Below are 18355 nucleotides of genomic sequence, written 5' to 3' on the forward strand. Positions count from 1 at the left end.
CTCCCCTCACTTTCCTCCTCTAGAGACACATGGATTCGGTTCAAGTTTCAACTCTGCTCCATAATCCCTATGTGACTGTGGTGTCCTCTAGGTCTGTGGTCTCCAACCTCTGGGCCACGGACCAGTATCCATCCATGGCCTGTTAGGAACCAGGCAGCACAGCAGGAGGTGAGCAAGAGAAGCTTCATCTGCATTTACAGCCTATTTACAGCCGCTCCCCATTGCTGGCATCACCGCATAAGCTCTGCCTCCTATCAAATCAGCAGAGGAGCGCGAACCCTACTGTAAACTGCGCATGTGAGGGATCTAGGTTGTCTGTTCCTTATGAGAATCTAATGCCTGATGACTAAGGTGGAGCGGAGGCAGTGATGCTGAGGCGGTGATGCTAGTGCTGGGGAGCAGATGCAAATACATATTATCATTAGCAGAGAGGTTTGACTACACAATAAATGTAATGCACTTGAATCATCCCGAAACAACCCCCACCCCATGCCCCACCTCCGCGGAAAAATTGTCTTCCATGAAACCAGTCCCTGGTGCCAAAAAGGTTGGGGACCACTGCTCTAGGTCATCCCTCTCCAGGGCCTGAGTCACTCTCAAAAGCCTCTTTCTGTCTGTAAAATGGGGCTGGCCAGAGGCCTGCCCCAGCGGGTACTGAGCCTGAGCCCCAGCCTGCGGGGCAGGAAGCACCTCCCTGGAGTGCAGCCTGGCTTGGCCAGCAGGGGGCACGCCACACAATGGCGCCCAGAGTCCCAGGTGGGAACTGGGAGCTGCTTGGACCTCTGCGAGGTTTCTTCTAGTTCAGGGGTGGGGAGATGGGACCTCTTTTGCCGAGTATGGTGGCTCACGCCTGTCATCCTAGCACTTTGGGAGGCCTAGGGCAAGAGGATTGCTTGAGCTCAGGAGTTTCAAGTTGCAGTGAACTATGGTAACACCACTACACTGCACTCTAGCCAGGGTGACAGAGCAAGACTGTCTCCAAAAAAAAAAAAAAGACATCTTTTCATGATAAAAATCTTTATTAACAGAAGGCATAGGGGTTCACCACACTCTTTCAGATCAACTGAAAGGGAAGACCATGTTTCATCCTTGGCTTGGAGAAGCTTCCCATAAGTGTCTGGGGTCCTTTTCCCAAGCCCCGGGACCAAACCCACCTCTGGGGGGCTGGTCAGGGAACCCTCTCTGAGGCTCAGCTTCCCCACCTGTAAATGAGGAAGCAGGACTGTCTCCAGAGCAGGGAGAGGCCTCCAGTCCACCTGCCCTCAACACAGAGTGAGGCAGGGCAGTTCTGTTCCCCCAGAGCTGGAGGCCCCTGGCTGCGGGAGGACTCCCAAGATGCCTATCTGAGGCTGGGAGGGCTGGCGGAAAGATAGGCAGGGACAGGATCTGGGGCTCAGAGCAGTGAAGAACATGCCAGTGAGTGGCAGAACTGGGACTTGAACCCAGGCCTCCAAGCCTCAGCTCTCTCACCTGTAAAACGAGACTAAGCAGTTGTTTCTCCAAGCAAATTATGTCAAGTACCTAGCTTAGCACCTCGAATGCAGGAAATGCTCAGTAATGATAACCACAACCCCAAGCCCTCTATATGGAATGGAACATTCACAGTAGGTCTCAGGAGGCAGCAGGAACCCCTTACAGCCCCTCTTTCATGCTGCAGGACCATGGCCTGGGACCCCACCCATCACCCCCAAAACACATGTTCTTGCAACTGAGGCCCTGGCCCTAGGGTGGTTCACAAAGAGGTGGCAGCTGTGCCTGCAGGCCCAGGCTCTAGGTGTGGGGAGGGAGGGTAGGCCACACCTTGGGCTGGGCCTTTGGGCAGCCACAGACCTCAGCTGTCCAGTTGGTCAGAAAGACCTTACACCTGACTCTGGGCCTCAGGACCCCCAAACCTTCACACTGAGGGGTCTTCAAAAATGCTTTAGCCACTGAGCTGGTTCCAGGTCACTGTGCAGGTTAGATAAAAGCCATAGTGTCCTGTATCACCAGCTCGGCAGACCCCCAGGTACTGGCTGGAAACCGCTTCTCTGATCCAACCCCCCATTTTAAAATTTTATAGAAAAGGAAACCACAGCCACAGTGGAGAACAGTATGCGTCCCCGAGGGTCCCCAAGCAACTTCAGGTCAGACTGGCCAAAGAACTCCAGCTGTAGGGAGGAGGAACGGCTGGTTTTCCAGAGATAGTTCAGAACACCAGAATCTCCCTGTGCCCCAAACTCAACCGTGGTACACTGACCCCTCTCCCTGGGCAGGCTGAAGAGGAAACCCCTGCAGTGATGGTCTCAGACACCTGGTTCATGGAAGCAGATGGCTGCTGTCGTCCACAGGGTCTATAGTCCTACCGCACCCTACAGCCCCATGGGGCCATGGCCACCCACATCCACTGACTCACCTTTTCACCCCCGCTTCCTCCTGTAAACCACAGGCCCCCAGAATATACCCTGGGGAAGAGGGTCCAAATAAAAGGCCCTCTCCCAGGGACAGTCAGTCACTGGCTGATGGGCACAAGTGCTGTCCTAAGTTTGGGTTTCCCCAACATAAAATGGGGTGAAAATCACAATAATCCTGGTGTGCCTGCCACCTGACCCCCAGTTGAGTCTGTTTTCATGAAAAATCCAGCCTGGATGGCCGTGCCAGGGAGAGTGACCAGCTGGAATTACATGCCAGAAAGTAAGAAGTCCAATCAGGGCTGGGCCTGAGCCAGGTATCGCCCAGAGGACTTGGGCATCTGGGTACCACTGTCCCTAGCCACCCTTGGCCTGCTCGGGACCCACTCTTTCTGCCCCCACCACAGCTGTCACCTCCTCCAAGAAGTCTTCCTGGAACCCCCAACTAGGTCCAGCTCCTGGTCCCTGCAGACCCAGCTGTTCCCACACTGGGCTGTGAGCTTAGTCAGGACAGGGGCCTGCTCATAGCACATGCGCAGGCCTGGCACCAGGCCAGGCACACAGGAAGTGCTCAATAACTGTTTGTTAATGCTGTGAACAAACCAACTGTGGTCCCAGAGAGTTCAGCTCTGCAGCCCCATTGCCCCGGCCTGACCTGTGGCAGTAGAACTGGAGCTTGGGAGAATGGGCTCTGAGTCCAGACGGCCCAAGTTTGGGTCCTAACCTGTGACTCACTGTGTACCCTGGGCAAGTCAGTCGGCCACCTGTGCCCTGGAAGACAGGACAACCACCTCTTAGGGTTCCTGTAAGCTGTTGCAGTCACCATCTGAACATCGGTGTGGGCGCTCAGTAAAGCCAGTTCCCTTCCCCTTCCCAGTCAAGCCCTGGACACCAAGGCAGAGATCATCTCTGCTTTATCGGGAAGCAACAGCCCCTATTGGAGCCTGCATCTTAGTATTCCTGTGGGGTCTTAGGGCCAGCCCCGGCCCCCACCCAACTGCCTCAGCCCACGTCAGGGTAGGTGTGCCGGGGGACCAGACTCCTGTCCTCAAAGCCCAGGCTGGGTCCTGGGTTCCTGGGGGTGGGACAGGGCGAGGCCCAGTGAGGCCAGAGAGCCCACCAGCTCCCTGGAATGTGGGGCTTGGTCCAGCTGTGGGGACCCAGCCTGCTACGTGAGGCCCTGCAGATTCCATAAGGTGTCTGTTGGAGAGGCCCTGGGGCAAGCCCAGCCCTTGCTCCAGCTCTTCCTCCCATGCAGGCCAGTCTCCATCGGTGTGGCCTGGGGTCATGGCCCCCGTGACTGCCTCTGCCTGACAGCCATACGGGGCAGGCGTCACCTGGGCCCGGCGTAGCCATAGGGGTGCCGCAGCAGCAGACTCTGGTGACTAGGCAGCACGTGGGTGTGGTAGTGCTCCACCATGCTGCCCACGCTCACAAACAGGACCTCGCCTTCCAGGTAGAACTTGGAGTCCTGCGGGGGCAGGAGGGTGCGGGTCAATGGGGCCAGGCCAGTCCTCTGTGCCAAGCCTCTGTCTCCCTGCCCCGTGCCCTGTCTGTAAAATTAGTAGTCAGCAGTAACGATGACACAGTCAGGCCTGCTCCTGGCTGCCCAGTTTCACCCTGCATCTGCCTCCACATCGTGCCTGTGTTCTCCACGTTCCCCCCCAACATCCCCACCATCTCCAAGTGCCTGGCACATGGCCTGCACCCAGGGTACTGCAGGCAAGGTCTATGAATAAACCCAGAGTCTAAGGCTGACCCTCATCCCCTCTAGGGTCAGCTGAGGTCAAGGCTAGGCAAGGAGAGGAGAAGAAGAGGGAGGCTGGGGCAGGAGGGGGTGGGGGGCAAGCCAGGGTGAGGGAGGGGTAGTAGAGGGTGGGACTCTAGCCCATCTGCTACCTACACCTTATCAAGGCAATTCTGCCTTGTCAAGCCCCAGGGCTAGGGTCCCTGTCCCACCCTGAGCCCCCAGACTGGGCCCAGACCTCTCACCTTCTCGAAGATGCGGTAGTTCCTAACTTTGTTGGAGGTTTCATCCCACACAACCAAAACCTGCAGGGAAGGAAGTGGGAAGCTGATGGCTCAGCTGAGAGGACAGGCCACAGGGGAGACCGACCTCGGGAGAGACCAAGGGAGGTGGGCAGCAGCATCGAGGCTGTATCCTGTGGTCCCCAAGGGTAAGGTGGGAGAGTCTCCAGGCTACCTGCACGGGAACAGCAGGGACTAGATGGGCAGCCCCTCACCCCTAGGGCTCCTTCTGCCCTCAGAGAGCCTCTGATGAGCCTTGAGTAACAGCAGCAGGTGCCTGGTCCACCTGTAACCATCTCTGCTCCACATGGGGAAAGTGTAGCTCAGTGAGGTCACACATTTCATGCCTACAGGGACCCGGGCAGACCTCCTACCATTGCCACTGTCCACATGCCCCCCACTGCATGAACCACACCCCTACCCCAGAGTCCGGGGCCCCAGCCCTTCCCTCCCCGACTCTCATGCCCCTGCTGGGAGGTGGCCATCATTGCTCCCAGCTTGCAGTTGGTATTCAGAGAACAGATGGGGGTGCTACCAGGCATGACAGAACTCTGCTGAGATGCCAAGCAAGAAGTTGCATGTGGAAGTGATCTATGAACTAAAGCCCTGGGCCCACTGTCACTTGGGAGAGCCTGAGGGCCCACCGACACGGAGCAGTCACCAGCACATCTTCCCGGGTGCCTACCTTCCCCGACTTAGTGGAGGAGTTCCGGATGCAGTAGAGTCCATCCTGGGGCTCTCCCCGAGGGCTCGTAGCTTTGAATAGCCTAAAATAAGACAGATGACAGTAAGTCCTCCTCAGGCAGCTCTCACAGGGACCCTCTAGCCCCACTCCCAGAGCTCTGGCCATGCCAGGGTGACGTGGGAGCAGTACAAAGCTGACAGTTTCCCCTGCACTCAGGGCCATGTACTTGTGCCAGCAATTACCCAACACTGCAGCGAGTAAGGGGACAGAGAAGCAGGAAGACAGGGTATAGCAGGGGGCCCAGCAATTCAAGGGCTCTGAGCTGACCTTTCCACTTCGCAGGATTCTGTGGTGTTGACAAAGACTGAGCTGGGCAGCGGCACCTGTAAGAGGCTGACAGTGGTCAGTGTCAAGGTCTGAGTGACCCACCCACACCGCCACTCCCTGACAGCTGCCCCCGCACCAGGATCCAGGGCTGCGCATGGTGTTCCATGTCCCTTGGCTCCAGAGTTCTGGGCTCTTTGCTCAGAATGGGCCACCCTGGCCTACAGCCCCCCACCACTGCCCCCACTCGCTGGCTGGGTGGGATCTGGGCTTGCCTTCTCATAGTCCTCATCTGAGTCCTCCTGGCCCACATCAGCCTGCGAGGGTTGCCGGGGTTTTTCGAAGGAAAAGCTCCTGAAACTCTGCCCATCCGGGGGTGATCGCCTGGATTGGGGGAGAGGAAGGCGAGACCATACCACTGTCAGACACGGGACGGGCCACCCTCTGCTGCCCTCCATGTGACCACGCCAAGCTCAGTATCATAATCCATGGAGTCTGCCTGCTGCAGCCCCAGTGACTGTAAAGGCCGGGGACAAAAGGCCCCAAGGGGCCTGTGCTGACTGCCCTAGGCTAGCCGGACTGGCCCAAGACCTGAAGTCCAAGTCAGGGGTCCTGCCACAGATGCTGGTGAGGAGGGTCCACACTCAGGGGTCATCACATGCTGGACAAGTGCTCTGCAAGCTCTTGGGAAAAGGGGTCTCGGCCCAGGCTCTGCTGCTGACTGGCCTTGCGACCTTGGCCAAATCACACCCCTCTCAGAGCCACAGGCGAGTGGATGAATGTGAATGGGATGGACAACAAGATCTGACCAAAGGGACACCTGCAAGGAGAGCCCTGCACACCTCACACACGTGGCCAGGAGATCCTGCCTAGCCAAACCTCCAGGGCTTCCGGAAGGACTAAAGGTGGCCACACATAGCACAAGCCCATGCTGGGATGGGCGGCTGGCCTGTGGCTAAGGCTGAGCCCTGGACCATGGCCCCTGCACACACGGCTCGGCAGCTCACAGATCCAGGTCACGGGAAAACAACCAACTACCAAGTATCTGCACCTTTATGGCCCCTTGTGAACTAGAACTACAAGTGTAGCAAGGGGTTCTCCCAGGCACTTCCTCATAGGCAGCAGAGGTCTCAGAGATGTTACTAGAACCCTGGGGAGAAGGGCAAAATGGTCAAGGGCATTTGGGGAGCGCCAGGTCAGCATAAACATGAGAAACCTGCCCCTGGGGCTCCTAGGGCCTTCACCTGCCAAGAGAGGCACAAAGCCCACCTCCTGTCCCAGACCCTTTGACCACAGGCACCTGGTGTGGGCAACTGTGGGAGTAGGGGACACACTGCTTTCCTAGCACTTCCCAGCAATAAAGCAGAAAGCATCTCAAGTGGCCTCAGGGCCTAGTCCCGGACATGCTCTGCATTCCCAGTCAGGAAGGGCACAAAGGCAACTTGGGTGGCTCCAGAGCCAGGAGTCGCCCAGAGTCCCAGGCAGCACTGGGAAGAACCTGCACTAAGTCCTTGGTCAGGAAGGCTTGCAGAAGCAGGCGGGCTCAGGGCAGCTCACAGCCTGAGCTCCCAGGATATGTGGTCAGCCCTGCAGGCCCCTCACCTGACCCCAGAGCACCCTCACACTGCACAGCAGTGGCTCTGGGAGGCCTGCATCCCCCAGGCCACACTGACCACTGCCCCCCAGGTGGCCACTGGCTCCAGGCCCACTGCCCACAGGCTGGACGTTTCTCAAGGGCGGGGTTGGACACTACCTGAACCCCTGGGAGTGGCCTGCTGACTGGCTCTCTTGACCAGGTATGGGGATGGCCATTCCACCTAGGCAGGTTGGGGTGATCAGGAAACCTTCCTAGCCCTGTATCAGCCACCCCATCATGGGCTCAGAGTGCCAGGGGCAAGGAGGGACAGGGTGCCAGCGAGGGCTCCCAGTGGCTGGGAGGCAGGGGTGCTGGCTGCAGCACAGACTCACTGGAGGTGGGGCAGCGGCGGCTTCTCTGGCCTGGGTAGCACTGAGGGCCGAGCTGTGGCCTCAGGCATGGGCAGCTTCAGTGCGGGAAGCCTGGGGGCCACAGGAGGGACAAAGAGTCCAGGCTTTGCTGCCTCCCTTGGGGGGTCCTCTTCAGCTGGCTTCAGGAACTTGGGCTTGTTGGCCGGTACAGGTGGGGGCTCAGACATGGGCAGCCCACGGGGGGACAGGTGAAAGGACTTGAGTTTGTCACAGTTCCTGGAGGTGGCAGCAGCCATGGTGGCAGAACTGGAGGCAGAGCTAGCCCCATGGCCAGGGGTCCAGAGCTCCGGGCTGGGGCTAGCACTCTCTCGGAAGCAAGGGGGCTTCCGAAGGCTGGGAGCAGCAGGCACGCTGCCCAGTGGGGGGTCGCTCATCCTTCTGGAGGTAGCAGGCACCCTGAGGGCAGGCTCTGCCCGCCTCAGGCCCAGCGAGTCCCTCTTGGAGTCCTCGGGGACCAGGATGGCATCTGGGAGGCCGTGCTTAGGGGGCACAGGTGGCAGCAGGGGGCTGGGGCCCTTGGAGGTGAAGGAGTGGGCTCGGGGCATGTCGGAGAAGGCTGGCTTCCTCGGCACAGGCACTGGGGGTGGTGGGTAGGCCGGCGGATGGGTGAGGGCGTCTGCAGAGCAAAGAGACCCGTGTTGGAACCACTCGATGGAGGCTGGACCAATTCCACCCCTGTCAGCAGCCAGCCAACCAGGTGCGCAACCCGTCACAGCCCCCTGGGACCCAGACTGCCTACCACCACCTGGCCCTCCCCTCCATCCTCCACACGGCAGTCCACAGAAGCTTCCTGAAGCCTAGACATCACACGAGGAGCCACAGGGTCACCAGAGGTGGAAGTGGAAAAGACGGCAGAGTCAAGAACGCCCAGGCTTGGCCGCACAAGGGGAAGGGAGGAACTCCCGATAACAGAGGGGAGGGGAGGGGGTGGGGAGGAAGATGAACATCTGTGTTTGTTCATAACAAGTTTAAAATACTGTGAGATGCCCAGAGGACGCCACGTGGACTGTCAGGGGTGTGAGTCCAGGGTTTAGAGGTCCCGGCTGGATGTGTGAGTCAGTTGGCAGCTGGTAGATGACCCCAGCTGTTAGCCAGGGAGTGCGAGAGAGGAGGCCTGAGTTCCGGGACGGCCCTGGTCCTGGGGTGGGCGTCCCTCAGGGGGCCAGCAGAGGGGTGGAGGAGGCGGGGGCCCAGGGTGCCTGGAGCGGGTGGGTGAGGAGCGGATGGGCACCAGGCCAGGGGCAGCTCGGGTGCTGTGCTTGGGATTTGGGAGTGGGAAGGCCACTGGGGCCCTGGATGAGAGACGTTTAGGGGAAGGGATGGGAAGGCTGGACTACAGGGGTCCAGAGGGAGGGTGGAGCTCACCAGGGCCGGGTGGGCCAAGCTCAGGTGTGAGGTGGGAACCTGTGCAGGCCACGGGCAGGGGCAGATGTGGCGGTCACTGGCAAGACAGGGCTCTGCATGAGAGGGAAACTGAGGCAAATGGCCCACATGTCCTGGTGGGCTGTTGGCACTGGGGCCCCAGATGGAGGGAGCAGCAGCGGAGGAGGGGCTGGACACGCGGCCTGCAACTAGGAGGGGACAGGTAGTAGAGAGCAGGACATGGGGTGGGGGCTAAGGTGGGAAGAGGCCAGGTCAGTGGGGACAGGAGGCCGAGGACCGGGAGGCCGGGAGGAGGATGAAGGGAAGCCTGACAGCAGATCATCTAAGACACAGTGAAACGGACAACATGCGAAGACTGGAGAGATGGGGACAGGGAGGAGACAGGGGGACAGCTACATAGCCTCCTCGCCTAGCCCTGCACTCTCCTATCACCCTGTGTGACTGCCATGTTACAGGAACTGGGGCAGACACTAGGGCCTTGATGGCAGCCTGGGCTGCGGCTGTCTCCATGGAGAGGTGGTGGCCAAGGGACAAGGACTGGCCCTGGACCCACCCACTCCTCAATACCCTTCCTTCCCCACTCTCAGCCCCAGGGCCACCCTGGCTCCACCTGCCACTATCTCCACACTCCTCCCTCTCCATACTGGGGGTCGGGGAGCAGATGAGCAGAGCCTGCCAGTGCCTGCCTCTTCTGCTCCATCTGTCTAATACCCAGGCCACAGCAGGGAAACTGAGGCCACCCAGACAGTAATTGGGTGGGCTCCCCCAACCTGGGAGAGGCTCTCCACCTACCAAGAGCTCCCGGGTCCCCACCCACCTACCCTCAGGCTTCATGGGCTCAGGGGAGTCGGGCTCCATGTACGAGTCATCCTCATCGTCGTGCTCATAGTCTGCATGGGAGAGACAGAGGGTGAGACTCAAGGTAGCCCAGGCCCAGCTGCACGCAGGGTGGGATAGCAGGCTGGGCTGTGGAACAATGCTCCAATCATGGGGCTAAGGGTCTGGGAGGCACAGGCCAAAGACGAGGCGGGCAGGATGTGAACCCAAAACCAAGCTGCCAGACGCCAGAGGCTGGAGAAGCCACCATCACTCTACCAAAGGGACAGAGCAAAGGCACAGCTAAACATGCCTCCCTCTCCTCTGCAGCAGCCCACGAGGAAAACTGGGCCCGTCACTGTCGGCAGCCTGGTGTGGAGAGGTGGAGAAGCAGTGGACGTGGAGAAAGGCCTCACCTTCGTTGTCCGTGGGGTATGGAGAGAGGCTGACATCCACAGGCCGCTCGACTGCGCCATAGAAGCTGTCTGTGTCGGAGCTGGAGTCACTGCAATGCAGGGAGCAGGCAGGGGGCAGGCAGTGAGCACCAAGCCTGGGAGGTCCCTTGGCACTGACACACTGATACATGTACACACACATGTCTACTCTGACACACAGATGTGTACGTGCACACAGACACACACGGTGACAAACACAGATGTGGACACAGACATGGACACAGACACATAAACACAGAAACACAAGGATACACAGTCATACAGACACACATAGACATACAAATACACAGATAAAATACAGAGACAAGGACAAGCACACACATGAACACAGACATACACAGAACAACAAACGGACACACACACACTGTTACAAGGACAGACACGGGGACTGGAGGCTGTGGTGCCTCCACCGGGTGCCTCCTTCCCTCCTGGCTGTGGTTCTGGCCTCAAGTGTGGCCCTGGACCGGCCAGAAGCCTCAGGGCCGGGCCCACATCTCTACCTGCTCCTGCCTGAAGGGGTTTAGTCAACACTGGGCTGGCCTGTGGGACCCCGGCTGGAACCGAGGGCCAGGAGCTCTAGGGCTGAGGCAGGGCCCTGCAGGGCAGCTTTAGGTGCGCCCAGCCCTCTCTGGGCCTCAGGCTCCTCATCTATGGAACAACAGGATAGTTTGTTCCTGTCCAAATGGTCTCCGGGACGGACAGTTCCAGCCCAGAGAGCCCTGCTGCTTGCTGGGCTACCTCACGGATGAGGTTGCTGAGACACGGATCGACTGAGCCGGCTTCCTAGGAGATTTCGGCCTCACCCTGGAGCAAGCCCGGTGGACATCAGGGGCAGGGGAAGCCAAAACTCTGAGCTGCTGCAAATGCTGGGCCTCCTGGGTGAGGGAGGTAAAGACATGTGACCCCCAAACAGGAACTACCAATCCCAGTGACAGAAACAGACAGTGAGGCGGAGCTGGAGAGGACAGACGGGAGCAGAGAAGGATGGTGCACACGCAAACCTCACACACACGTCTCACACACGCAGCATGCCTGGCACCTCCAAACAACTCTAAGGAGGGGGATCTGGGCCAAGCCCCAGGGGCTGGGAGGGGGATACCTGTGTCAAGCCCAGGAGCTCTAGGGACAACTCCCCCCACCCCGCCCCATCCACCACACCCCAGGGCCCACCTGGTATCCAGGGACAGCTCCTTCTTCTCGTGGAAGTGGCCGATCTCCCTGCGCAGCAAGGCCATCCAGCTCTGTGGGACAGCAGGGGCAGCAGTGGACATGGTGCTGCTGGGGTGGCCCCCCTCATGCCTCCCCCCTCGCTGCCCCAGCTACTCTGCAGCGACCGCCAAGGCTGGGGACGCCGACTGGGTCAGCTCAGGTGGTATGACTCAGCACAGCCTGGCCCTCCTGGGGCTACAGCTCCACCTGAATCACTCAGGGCCTCCCAGGTCAGCACATTCTGTGTGGCACTGGCCCCAGGCCCTGGGCATGGGGATGGGAGCTGCAGGCCAGCACCCACCCAGCTGCCCACGCGCAGCCACGTCTCCCCACCCCCACTCACCTTGCGCTCATCCTCAGAGGAGGCTGAGAAGAACCACGTGCGGTGCTTCTTGCTGATGTGGACAATCTTGAAGGGAAACACATTGTTGGATGTCGTCTCCTCAGCAGCCCGCATCACCCTGAAGGCACAGCAGCAGCGGTCAGCACCTGGTCCACAGCCGTAGGGATAGCCTCACTTGGTCCCCTGCCTGGACGGGTCTGGGTATACAGCACCATGCCCCAAGGAACATGGCACATCTGGATGGTCCCTGCTTACATGTCCCGGGTGGAGGGCCTCATGCCCAGGCAGATGGGAGAGTGTGGGTGTGCGCAGGGAGCTGACAGAGGGGTGCTGGGCTCTGGGAGGGACTCCTGGGAGCAGCAAGGCATGGGAGATGAGGACACATCACCCTCAATGCCCACCAGTGCCACTTTACTATGGATACCACCCTCCCACCTCTGGCCTCACCTGGCACCTGGCCTGCCTATGGGGGGCCCCCCTGGGGGTCTGGGCCCTTACTATGCAGCAGCAGCCCTACGTGCATTTCAGGAAATGACTTGTGACTGCTCTGTGGCCTGCTCATCCGGCCAGGATGTGGGGTTTGCACAGAGACCACAAAGTTTACCATGGAGGGATCGCTGCCTGCCCAGCACCTAGGCAGGTATGCCCAGCCCAGGCCCAGCTGGCCCTGATGGGCTGGACAATTATCCAGGGCACAGCTGCATCTGCCACTGGGCCCAGTGCTCACGCCATGGCTGGCACACGCTGGAGGCTGGAGGGCAATGTCTGGGGAAATGAACAACCCTTCCCAAGGGACTCCAGAGCTTTGATCCACCAGCGCCTGCCTGCCACCCACAGGGCCCTCAGGACTCCTTCCTGCCTTGGCCAGTGCTCTGGGCTGGTTGGGAGTTTTGGCAAGGTTGCCCTACTAAAGCTGTGGCCAGAGTGCAAGTCAGGTTCCAAAGTACGTGCAAGGGTCCCAGTCCCACTGCCAATACCATGTGACCCTTGGTTCCTCACAGGGAGGAGGTGCTGGGCCCGTAAGGGGTATAAGAGACACAGACTAATGCTGCGGGGTGCAGGGTCCAGGTGGTACAACCCCTAGAACGATAGCCAGGAGCCAGCACTTAAACCCTGCTCCATGGGCCCCAAGCCATGGGGCAGACCCCATGTACCAGCATGCCCCATCCCATCCAGAGGGCTCGGGCCACTGCCCACCTGCCATTAGTCCAGAAGGTCTTAAGGGCAGACTCATAGCCCCTCACTGGATGGAGGGCAGCTAATGGCACGGGTGAAGCAGGGAATGGGTCCCCATCCTGGGAGGTCCCTGGAGCCAGAGGCAGGGCCGAGTTTAGGACAGGGCCTAGGTTGGCTGGGCTCTTGGTTCCCTGGAAAGAGGCCACGGTGGGTGAAGGGGCAAGGCAGGAAGGGAGGAGGGACACAGAAGTCACTAGGCTATAGCTGAGTGGAGACTCCAGAGAGTAGGTCCTCAGGACTTGTCCATGAAGCCACAGGAAGCCCCCAGCCTTACCCCCAGGTCCTCAGCAAAAGCCTGAGGGCAGAATATGAGGAGAGGGAGAGGCATCATGGAGGTTGGGCCAGTGGCATAGCAGAAGCCACACACAGCCCGGGGATGGGGGACAAAGGCCATCTCGAAAAGCCTGGACTGTCCTTGGGTGAGATTGAGGGGTGGGCCCAGCCAGAGCTGTCAGGGCAGGCTGACAGGACAGCAGGCTGGCCGTGGGGCCAGGTCAGCAGGCAGGACCGGCACTCACCGGTTATAGCCACTCAGTGAGAAGGCGCCCTGTGGGGAGGCCGACGTGCTGCTCTTGAAGTAGTAGATGCATCGCTTGTGGATGATGACAAAGCGCAGGGGCCCTGCAGGAGCGTGACAAGGCAGGGTTAAGCTGCCAGGGACCAGCAGGCAGATCCCATTCTAAGGACCCTCCCCAGAGGCCCTGGGCAACTTGGGGCCAGGCCTCCTGCCTATGAACCCTGCTGAACGGAAGAACAGGGGCTGGGCTGGCTGCCCCTCCCCAGGAATCCACTCTGGGTCCAAATACGGACAAGTTCACGGGCATGCTGGCCAACCCCAGAGTACCACTCCAGGGCAGGCCTGGCCACCCACAAGTTTGGGGGGCTGTGTGGAGGAAGGACAGAGCCAGAGCCAGGGCCAGAGCCCACAGAAGCCACAGCTGTCTTACTGGATGCCATGGGGAGCTGGGGACTCCCTGCACCCCAGGGCTAGAGAGGGGGGCTAAGGAGCCCAGAGAGCTTGCCAATGAGAGCCACTGATATAGAGCCCCCTCTAGGTGGAGAGTTACACTGAGAGCCCCACACTCTACTGCTCAGCCCCAAGCAGCCCCTCCAGGTCCTGTGGGCAGGTCAGTGACAACTTTCCATGGAGGCTCCCAGTACAGAGAGACCAGCCCACCCAGTGCCCACACAGAAACTGAACACCTCAACCAGGAGACCCAGGAAGTCCCTGGCAGACAGCACTGCTAGGGCAAAGGCAGGGAGCACCTGCTGCCCAGGCCCTGATGCTCTTTGGCCATCAGTGTCTCCACACTTGGGCATCTCTCAGGCCTGGGAGCTCTCCCTTTCTCCCAGACTGCTGTCCTGGGGGCCAGAGCCCAGGTCTCGCACAGCCCCAGAGCTCCAGCGCTCAGCCAGGTCTCAACTTGTCATATGGGTTCACTGTGGGCCGAGAGACCAAGCAACTCTCTGAACACCCACAGATGAGGCGACAGCCACACCAAGGGCCAGACCTAGCAGGCCACCCAAGTACCCTGGTCCTGGCTGCAGGCTGAAGATCCTGTGGCCAGCTGGCCAGCACCTTGCACTAAATGCCTTTCCTGTCTCTTTGCCAGCTGCACCACCTGGACTCTGCCAGTCCTGGGGGCTGGGGAGGCCGATCTCAAGTTCCCCCTGGGGGGCGAGCTGCCAGAGAGGGAAAGGAAAATGCAGAGGCCCACCGTGTGAGGAAGGAGAGGCTCAGATAGGATGCTCATTTGCCCAAGGAGCAATCAGGGCTCAGCTCTGCCCCGTATCCTCCCATTGTGCCCCCCCGCTACCCAGGGGACTCACATTTGAGCAGCTGCAGCTGGGTACCACCCTTCTTGTGCAGGTATCCAGCCTTGGCCACACCCCCAGGCATGGTTAGCAGATTCTGGGCACCAATCGCCTTCATGGGGACAGGCCAGTGCATCTCCTCAGCCGCCATGAAGCTGTGATAAAAGAGGGACATGGCTCAGCTAGGGCTGGGGGACAGGAGATGGCTTAGCTGGGGCACTTAGGGGAACACTGCCAAGATCCAGGAGACAGCATGGAGGGTAAGGCAATGAAGGACGAGGAAACCCGTTTGCTAAAGGCCTCAGGCTTCCAAGTGGGCCCCCGGGAAGACAGGGCCACTTGATCCACTCAGTCAGCCCCTGATCCACGAAGCCACACACCTGGCCTTCATGGAGCCTGAGGGCTAAGCATGTCCTTTATCCTCCCTGGTTCACTCAGCACATACCTACTGAGCGCAAGGCCCCATCTGGGCTGAGGTGCAGGGATGAATGAACCCAGGAACACAGCCCAGTAAGACAGGCCTTAGGCCATAACCACCCCAAGCCCCAGGGTCAGGTGAGCCTATAACAGAGTCTGCCCTAGACAGGAAGCAAGCAAATAGGTAGGCAAGAGCCTCCAGTTTCCTGGTCAAACAACCTGGGCTCATCTGGCTTGGCTTTCTGGACGATCCCTAGGCCTTAGCTGCTGGAGGACAGAGTGGATCCAGCACGGCACAAAGCACACCCTCCTCAGCAGAGACTGGGACCACCATTTGGTGGATGAGCTGGTGTCCACCCCATCTGCCTGGGGCATCACTCACCTATCCCGCCTGAGCCCCAGCGGGGACCACACAGCCCATGGTCACTGTGACTGCCTTGGGGCTGACCCAAGCCCATAGGATGCAACATCCCAGGCCCTGGCATCAGGCTCTGCCCCCTACTCATGCTCCAGCTGTCCGTCTTGAAATGGGCCAGGCTGTTTCACACGTCCAACGACGTCTGGAATGACCTCCACCTCTCCCCAGGCAGAGAACCCCTACTCATCCTTCAAGACCCACATTAAGAATTCCCTCTTCCGTGAGGCACTCCAAGTGCCCAGTTACACTGTCCACCACCTGTGGTCCCTTTAAACGGTACCCCCACCACCACCACCCCCCACACACACACACTGCACTGTTTTGTCTGTACCTGCCCCACCCTGAGCAGGTCCTGCCTGGGACCCTAGGGGAGTTGGATGGCAGCAGGCATGGGAACAGCTAGGATCAGACCCAGAGGACCAGTCCGGCTGGGACTTGTCCCTCTACAGCTCCAACCCCAAAACACATGTAAGGAAAACCACTCCCTGCTCTTAGCAAACCATTAGCGCCCATGAAATGTCCAAGAGGGAGGTCACCGCCTCCAAAGACCCAGGCTGTCTTCTGCCTACTCTACCTGGGTCACTCCCCAGCGGCCCATCTGCACATAAATCCAACCCTCCTGGGAGGGCCTCCCGGTACAGGGTGCCCAACAATAGGGCTTGGAACAAAGGCACGGACACACCCCTGCCTGCGCCTGCCCACCGGGCCCAGCCCCCGACGGAGCCCCGCAGTGGGGAGGAGAGGGTGCCGGGTGCCCACGCCCAGACACTGAGAGGTGCTGGCAGAGGGACGAGCCACGCGCCCGGCCAGGAGCCCCAAGACCCGCCCGCCTTTGTTCCCGCAGGAAGCGCGCGGCCATCGCCCAGGGTTCCCGGTCCGGGTCCGGGGTCGCGGTCCAGTGGTTTACAGACTGGGTCTGAGCCCGGGACTGAGGCCGGGGTCCGGGCGGTACTCACGGCGTCCACGCCGGCTTCCCGGGGACGGCCCGCGCCCGCTTCCCCTGGGCGCACCGACACAGCCCCGGGCCCGCTCCTCTGGCCGCCGCCTCGTCCCCTGCGCCCACCTCCCGCCAGCTCCAGCAGCGTGGTCGAGACCCGGAGCCCGCCATGCCCGCCGCGCCCAGCGCCCCAGGCCCGGCCGGGCCGCCGGCTCCGCCCCTCGTAGGCGGGGACCGGCAGGTGAGGACTCCCGGGCCCGCCCCCGCCGCGCGTCAGCCTGCGCCAGGCGCCCCCTCCGCGCCTCAGTGTTCCCACCTGCTACACCAAGGGTGGTGGAGGGCGCTGGGGACAGGAAGCTGCCGATTATCAGTGCAGCCTGGAATCAAGAAGTCTTCAATGCAGAGGAGGGTCCAGGCGTCACCCCCCAACACCTGTGAGTCCAGGTCTCGATCCCACCAGCCACCCTTCAGGGAGCTGCCACAGAAAAGTTGTTTTTCCACCGAGTTTCAGTATGTACCTCTATAAAACGGCACCCTGCCTCTGAGGGCTGTGTGGGGTCGACAGAGGTCTGGCTGGCCCAATGCCCCCACCTCTTGCCCACCCGCTCCTACTCCCCTTTGCCTGTGTGACTCAGTGCGCCTCCAACTCGGGATTCTCCAAGGAGCAGGGAGTCCGGTCCTGGCAGCTCCCACCTGCTTGCCCATGTGCAGGCACCTCTCCCAGAAGAGTCCCCCAGGCTGGCCAAAGGCTGGTAAAGGCCCTTGCTGGCCTCCCAGGCAACTGCCTCCTCCATCTCCCACCTGCGTATTGGCTACTACTGAGATGAGCCACCTGCAGCAGAAGGCAGCAGGAACCCCCATGGGCCCTAAGGTGATAGTGCTAACGGTCCACATCTAGCTGTCACTACTGGGCACCCAGCCCTGTGCTTCAAGTCCTCCTCCATCTCAGGCCAGCTCTCTGAGACTCTTTCGGCGTCCAGCCTTCAAACCTCACTGCAGCCTCCATCCCACCTTTGTGCCTTTGTCCCCAGCGTACTTGCCCTCCCTCCACTGCACTGTACCCAGCCCTCCTCCTTCCAGCCACCCTGCCTGTCCTCCTCTCCAATGCTTCTTGGCAGCCCCACCATCTCTCCTCCTCAGGTCTCCCCTGCCTCCAGGGTCTTTCTTCCAGGACACCCGCAACATGCACACCATTCCCATCACTGCTCTGTGCAGAGCCTCTGGGGCCACCTCATGCCCTCCTGACCCTTCCTGATGCAGCCCCTATGGATCCTTCTCACACCCTCTCCTCCTACCCTCCACCTTCTGTGCACCTGTGCCAGCCAGAAGTCCGTGCTGTGTCACCTGCCTACAGCTGCGACTGAACTAACTCAGCCTTCAAGAGTTGGTTTGAAAGAATACCAATCCTTCACAAACTCCTCCAGAAAACAAAAGATGAGGGAACTCATTCTGTGAGGCCAGCATTATCCCAATACCAAAACCAGACAAAGACCTCACAGGAAAAGAAAAATACCAATATCCCTTATGGATATAGACATAAACATCCTCAACAAAATACTAACAAACCAAATCTGAATCCAGCAACATATAAAAAGGATTCTACACCAAGACCAAGTGGGATTTATCCAGGAATGCAAGGTTGGTCTAATATTCAACTCAACTAATGTAAAACACCATATCGTGAGCCATCACACCTGTAATCCCAGAACTTTCGGAGGCTGAGGCGGGAGGACTGCTTGAGGCCAGGAGTTTGAGACCAGCCTGAGGAAGAACAAGACCCCATCTCTATAAAAAATAGAAAATTAGGGCCGGGCGCGGTGGCTCACGCCTGTAATCCTAGCTCTCTGGGAGGCCGAGGCGGGCGGATTGTTTGTGCTCAGGAGTTCGAAACCAGC

At 59.8% G+C, this 18355-nt stretch overlaps 1 protein-coding gene across 2 annotated transcripts in view; it reads right to left on the reverse strand.

Moving 5' to 3' along the window:
• Nucleotides 1-1009: 1009 nt before the first annotated feature.
• The window catches only part of SH3BP2 (SH3-domain binding protein 2), a 39854-nt gene continuing 22508 nt past the window's right edge, over nucleotides 1010-18355 (reverse strand). Inside the window, exons 1-12 of one of the 2 annotated variants that reach the window (XM_012655058.1) lie at nucleotides 14704-14843; nucleotides 13392-13494; nucleotides 11638-11755; nucleotides 11256-11326; nucleotides 10047-10135; nucleotides 9636-9704; nucleotides 7393-8047; nucleotides 5700-5808; nucleotides 5428-5483; nucleotides 5101-5182; nucleotides 4380-4439; nucleotides 1010-3858 (exon numbers count right to left, since the gene is read on the reverse strand). In XM_012655058.1, coding sequence (XP_012510512.1) covers nucleotides 3721-3858; nucleotides 4380-4439; nucleotides 5101-5182; nucleotides 5428-5483; nucleotides 5700-5808; nucleotides 7393-8047; nucleotides 9636-9704; nucleotides 10047-10135; nucleotides 11256-11326; nucleotides 11638-11755; nucleotides 13392-13494; nucleotides 14704-14839 — 1686 coding nt within the window. In that variant the 5' untranslated portion in view covers nucleotides 14840-14843 and the 3' untranslated portion in view covers nucleotides 1010-3720. Of the gene's footprint in view, nucleotides 3859-4379; nucleotides 4440-5100; nucleotides 5183-5427; nucleotides 5484-5699; nucleotides 5809-7392; nucleotides 8048-9635; nucleotides 9705-10046; nucleotides 10136-11255; nucleotides 11327-11637; nucleotides 11756-13391; nucleotides 13495-14703; nucleotides 14844-18355 lie in introns of those variants that run through there. The other variant, XM_012655059.1, reaches the window with a different exon arrangement.

Source organism: Propithecus coquereli, unplaced genomic scaffold (assembly GCF_000956105.1).
Source record: "Propithecus coquereli isolate 6110/MARCELLA unplaced genomic scaffold, Pcoq_1.0 Scaffold459, whole genome shotgun sequence".
NCBI classification, from domain to species: Eukaryota; Metazoa; Chordata; class Mammalia; order Primates; family Indriidae; genus Propithecus; species Propithecus coquereli.